Genomic DNA, 5,234 nt, shown 5'->3' on the forward strand with positions numbered 1-5,234 from the left:
AAGTACAATTCGTGTTGTAGAGAATGTGCCTCCTCCTATACGTGTAACTTTCAAGCGGTATGCCTTGTAACTGATGAATGATCCGAGCGTGCTCCCTATTTCAAAGACAATGAGTTGCTCCAGAGGCAGACGCTTCGTGAAACACAAAAGTACCCTTTGACCTGTATCACAAGAACAACGGGTCTCACCCGAGTTCTCTGTACAGGTTACTTCCAAACACACACACTTTGTCCTAACATCACTTATTCAATGTTTGACCCTCAGACAAAATGTTACATGCACAATCAGACAAGTATTCATTCTAAATCATTGACGGGCATATTAGCAACATTGAATTACTGCAGCGAAATTGACTGCATCACGTTACATCGTATTAACAAGAAGTTATTTTACAAATATGCACCGTCTGCTTAACCGTGTATGTACAACGTACTATTGTTGCGTCATTCAAAACGAGTAGGCCGTTGCATGCTGGCGTCTGGGTCAAAATGAAGCAAATTTAAAACATTACCTACTAATAATAGATCACGGCGTTTCGATGGCAACACAAGCAATCGTCATCAGGTGGGACAAGCACAGCAGCAAGAAGAAGAAACTGCTGGAGTAGGCGCCTACTACTTCAGCAGTTTCTCTTGCTGTGGATATCCCACCTGATAACGATTGCTTGTGTTGTGATCTAAACGCCGCGGTCTGTTATGTTTCTACCCACGTGGTGACTTTACTGAAATAACTCAAGTGTGGATTCCTGCTGTCACGAAAGCTTCGAATCAAGATTGCCTACAAACTACACAACTGAGATGACGCATCAATCATCGCCTCCTACTGACAGGCTCTTGTCCACATGCAGACTGGTGCAGGGCCACCACCCTGTGCCACACAGGGGCATTTGCTACTTGGCGATGCTCTACGAGTGTTTCAGACGAGGTACGACACAAAACTCCGAGTTGCTGAGGCGATTAAGCAAGCACTGTGTAAATGCAATTATTATAACATAGTGAATGCTTGGGAGCTTATTGTCTCTCGCTCCTGGTTAAAGATCTACCCAACCCACAGGTCCACAAAGACTGGCCGCCCTTACTCTGCAGGTTGAACCTTGCAACTGAGTGTCCAACTTCACATTCTTGTCATTGAAGGCCTTTGACAAAGGTGCATCTATTGGAGCGACATCATCTCAAGCTTACACATCTACCGGGTCTCCACTTGACTTTGTATTGTCTCGGAGGAAGTCCACCCACACCTCCACTTCCACAAACTGCTGGGAGTTGCCTCGCTCTGCCTCACAGTCAGAATTCTCCTCCTGCTTCACGTTGCCTCCATCGATGTGAAGGTCCCATTTTGTAGTTGAATCTTCATCTTCACATTTTACCTTCACTTCTTCGCTCTTCACCATCACTTCTTCCCTCTTCACCATCACTTCTTCACATTTCATCATCACCTCTTCACATTTCACCTCGATACCTTTAAAAGTGTCCAAGCTAGGATTTTCCTCCGGTTCTTGTTTCATGAGGGATGGGCTCATTGCGGCACTTTGACTTTCACAAGCTGATTTCAGACTGCACTCCTTGTGGATCTTCTGATGCTTCTGTGTTCTCTGGTGTACTTGAAGATGTTGTTGCTGTGCAAACGCCATCCCGCACGGAGTGCACCTGAAGGGTTTCTCTCCCGTGTGTGTTCTCTGGTGAATTACAAGAGGAGATGACTGTGCAAACGCCTTCCCACACACAGTGCACTTGAAGGGTTTCTCTCCCGTGTGTGTTCTCTGGTGTTCTTGAAGATGTGATGAAAGTGTAAACGCCTTCGCACACAGAGTGCACTTGAAGGGTTTCTCTCCCGTGTGACTTTTCTGGTGTCTTCTAACAACAGATGGCCGTGCAAATGCCTTGTTACACACACTGCACTTGAAGGGTTTCTCTCCCGTGTGTGTTCTCTGGTGTTCTTGAAGATGTGATGAAAGTGTAAACGCCTTCGCACACAGAGTGCACTTGAAGGGTTTCTCTCCCGTGTGACTTCTCTGGTGTCTTCTAACAACAGATGGCCGTGCAAATGCCTTGTTACACACACTGCACTTGAAGGGTTTCTCTCCAGTGTGAGTTCTCTGGTGTATTTTAAGAGCAGATGGGTATGAAAATGCCTTGTCACACACACTGCACTTGAAGGGTTTCTCTCCTGTGTGAGTTCTCTCGTGCCGTGTGAAATCTCCAGTACGATCCGTGCTGTATGCACACCGGTCGCATTGGAGCCTTGTCCTACCGAGCTGCGCTAAGTGCATTTGCTCCATCAGACCAATTCTGCGGAGGAAGCGTCAGAGGAAGCGTCAGCTGCAGACAGAAAAAAATAATATCCACACCATCTACACGTCAGTATCGATGCACAGAGGAATGCATATATAGTCACATGTGACTTACACGTCTATACTTATTCAGATATTCATGATGTAGTGAAAAAGTGTCCCAAATTCATCACACGGGCTGTGATGGCACACAATGAGAGGGCAAATGGTTATAAACATGCCTGGAAGCCCTCGTATTTGCAAAATGAATGTTAATTCAAAACTCCAAGCACACAATGTCGGCTGTCTGGTCACAAAAGGAATATTTATGAGAGCTAAATTCAGCTGACATAGCAAAGGGTGTTGAAAACAATACTATTTGTGTTATGCAGAAATGCATGAATTAATGTTCAATCGCAACTCAGATGTCCTTGAATGCTGGGATGAACAGTTCCGACTTCAGCTGCATGTGTGTGCTGTGTTCACATCCTGTTTCCATTCTTAGTAAGAGTTCCAGAGGAAAACAAAAATAAACTATTGTTTTGATATAACCTCCGTGTTCAATAGAGTTGATAGACTTCACTGCAAATACAAACTTGACACTGTCACACACTGGCGATGGCGTGTCTAGAATCATGCCTGGCCACCTTCATCTGCTCAGCATTAATGCTTCCTCACTACACCAAGTAATTAATCGAGGATCAATTAACATAGCCGAGGTTAGCTGGTGAGATGTTAACTACCTCACCGGATATACAGGAAGTCGTGGGTTCGATCCCGACCCTGACGCCTGCTGTATGTTTTGAGTTTTTGAGCGTTTCTCCGTTTAGCGTCTTTGACCGATAGACATTGACACACGTATTCTTGTTTCTTTCGGTAAAGTTACGTAGATAGAAAATAACATTAACAGATAATACAATTACATTAAATAAAGACCACTTGTGTTGCAATCAAAACGTGGGTTTTTTTTGCTTTATTTACAATTTTTTATGTTTGTTATGTTACTGTTATCTTATTTTCTATCTACATGACTTTACCGAAAGAACCAAGAATATTAATTCCTGCAGTCACCACAGTTTTAAGTCAAAACATTCACACACGTTGACAAAGCCTCACCTTGTGTTGTTGTGGGCAGGTTGCTTCTGATAACAAGAGCGGTATAGCAGCTCAAGCGCGCTTGGCCTGCTAACAAAAGAAAATAAAAACTGCGTTAATATTTACAATAAATCAAAGTTACAAAGTGGCGAGCCGGGTGAATACAAATTAAACTTAAGCGAGATAATTAAAGTAAATGCAATCAGGCGAGGGCAGGAGGCAAGGCCCCGCGTGGCTAGGCCCCGCGTTGTAAAGTTCCAACCTGGACATCGATTCCCATGCTCGCTGCTACTCAACTGACATCCCTACGAGGGAGAGCGAGGCTCTACCTTGGTAAACAACAACAACCACCACCACCATCACAACCACCACCACAACAACCACAATCGCAATGAGAATTTCTCACCTCGGATTTCAGTGCAGGAAGCGATAGCTTCCTGTTACCTCGTGACGTCACGCGGCAGCAGGTGACGTGACGTCACTTCCTTGGCACGAGACATACTCCTCCCACAATGAGCTGCTCCGTAAATAAATAAATTAGAGGATGGATAAATTATGCTAATGTGATACCGTCCCATATGTCGTGGGTGCTGAACCCGTCGCAATAAACTCGCGACGGCTTTAACGGATACATTATGTTAATGAGCCGCCACTGGGCGTAGCTTTGCCCAAATAAGGATTGGCAATGGAACGATATCGGCAGTGACCCAAGCGGAGGTGACGTCATGTTCAAGAGCGCGATGGACGGGGGAGGGATGAATACCTTGGTTACATGACGTCACTAGTGAGGGACACCTTCCCCCGGCGTTTCTTGCCGATGAAGTAATGCTGAGTAGTGACGTAACAGAGCGTGATTGGAGTTTAAGTTAATTTAGATTCATTTTCCATTGCTCCCTCCCTTGAACTCAGCAACAACAACAACGTGGACATTGCATCCCACTGGGATTTTTAGCACACAGCGTTGGTGTACAGTGCTTTTTTCAGGAACATTTTGATGTTTTTTTCATGGATTTTCTGTTTGCAGAGTCACACAAAGTAGTCACTTTAAGATGTGTTTCTTGTTCGTGTTTGTGTTTGTTGTGGTTGCACTTAATTCAAGAGCCGAATGGCTCACAGGGGTATACCAAAATAAACTGAAACTATTGTGTACACACTGTGTGTACACACACTGTGTGTACACACACACATTGTGTACACACACACAATGTGTGTGTGTACACACTGTGTGTGTGTACACTGTGTGTGTGTGTACACTGTGTGTGTACACGTACACACTTTGTGTGTACACTGTGTGTGTACACTATGTGTGTACACTGTGTGTGCACAGTGTGTGTACACACTGTGTGTGTGTGTACACTGTGTGTGTACACTGTGTATGTACACTGTGTGTATGTACACTGTGTATACACTGTGTGTGTGTACACTGTGTGTGTGTGTACACTGTGTGTGTATACACTGTGTCTGTGTGTACACTGTGTGTGTGTACACACTGTATGTACACTATGTGTTTACATTGTGTGTGTTTACACTGTGTTTACACTGTGTGTGTGTACACTGTGTGTGTGTACAATGTGTGTGTACACACTCTGTGTGTACGTACACACTGTGTGTGTGTACACAGACAGACACAGGCCACCACCTGGCAGTCCCGGGGAGTCCCCCCCCCCACCACCCTTCACCACCACCCCCATCACCCTGGTAGTGGTGGTTGTTGTTGTGATGTTCTGACACCAGTCAGATCAACACCTTCACAGCCACTGCTGCTGCTGCTGTTTGTTTATAGGCAGAAGGTGTTCACGCCACGTCCCTTTCTCTGTGTGTGTACACTCTGTGTGTGTGTACACTGAGTGTGTGTAGGTGTTCACGCCAC

The 5,234-nt window shown here is 45.1% G+C and overlaps 1 protein-coding gene across 1 annotated transcript; it reads right to left on the reverse strand.

Annotated features, from left to right (window-relative positions):
• Window positions 1-225: 225 nt before the first annotated feature.
• LOC142909556 (uncharacterized) lies at window positions 226-3,856 on the reverse strand. Its single transcript, XM_076059776.1, has 3 exons — window positions 3,771-3,856; window positions 3,386-3,454; window positions 226-2,288 (listed from the first exon to the last, which is right to left on the reverse strand). Exon 3 carries the CDS (start codon window positions 2,276-2,278, stop codon window positions 1,178-1,180), a length of 1,101 nt encoding a protein of 366 aa, XP_075915891.1. The 5' UTR covers window positions 2,279-2,288; window positions 3,386-3,454; window positions 3,771-3,856; the 3' UTR covers window positions 226-1,177.
• Window positions 3,857-5,234: the final 1,378 nt, after the last annotated feature.

This window comes from Petromyzon marinus, unplaced genomic scaffold, assembly GCF_048934315.1.
Source record: "Petromyzon marinus isolate PM22_M1 ecotype Great Lakes invasive population unplaced genomic scaffold, UKy_Petmar_22M1.pri1.0 PM_G_Scaffold_126, whole genome shotgun sequence".
NCBI classification, from domain to species: domain Eukaryota; kingdom Metazoa; phylum Chordata; class Hyperoartia; order Petromyzontiformes; family Petromyzontidae; genus Petromyzon; species Petromyzon marinus.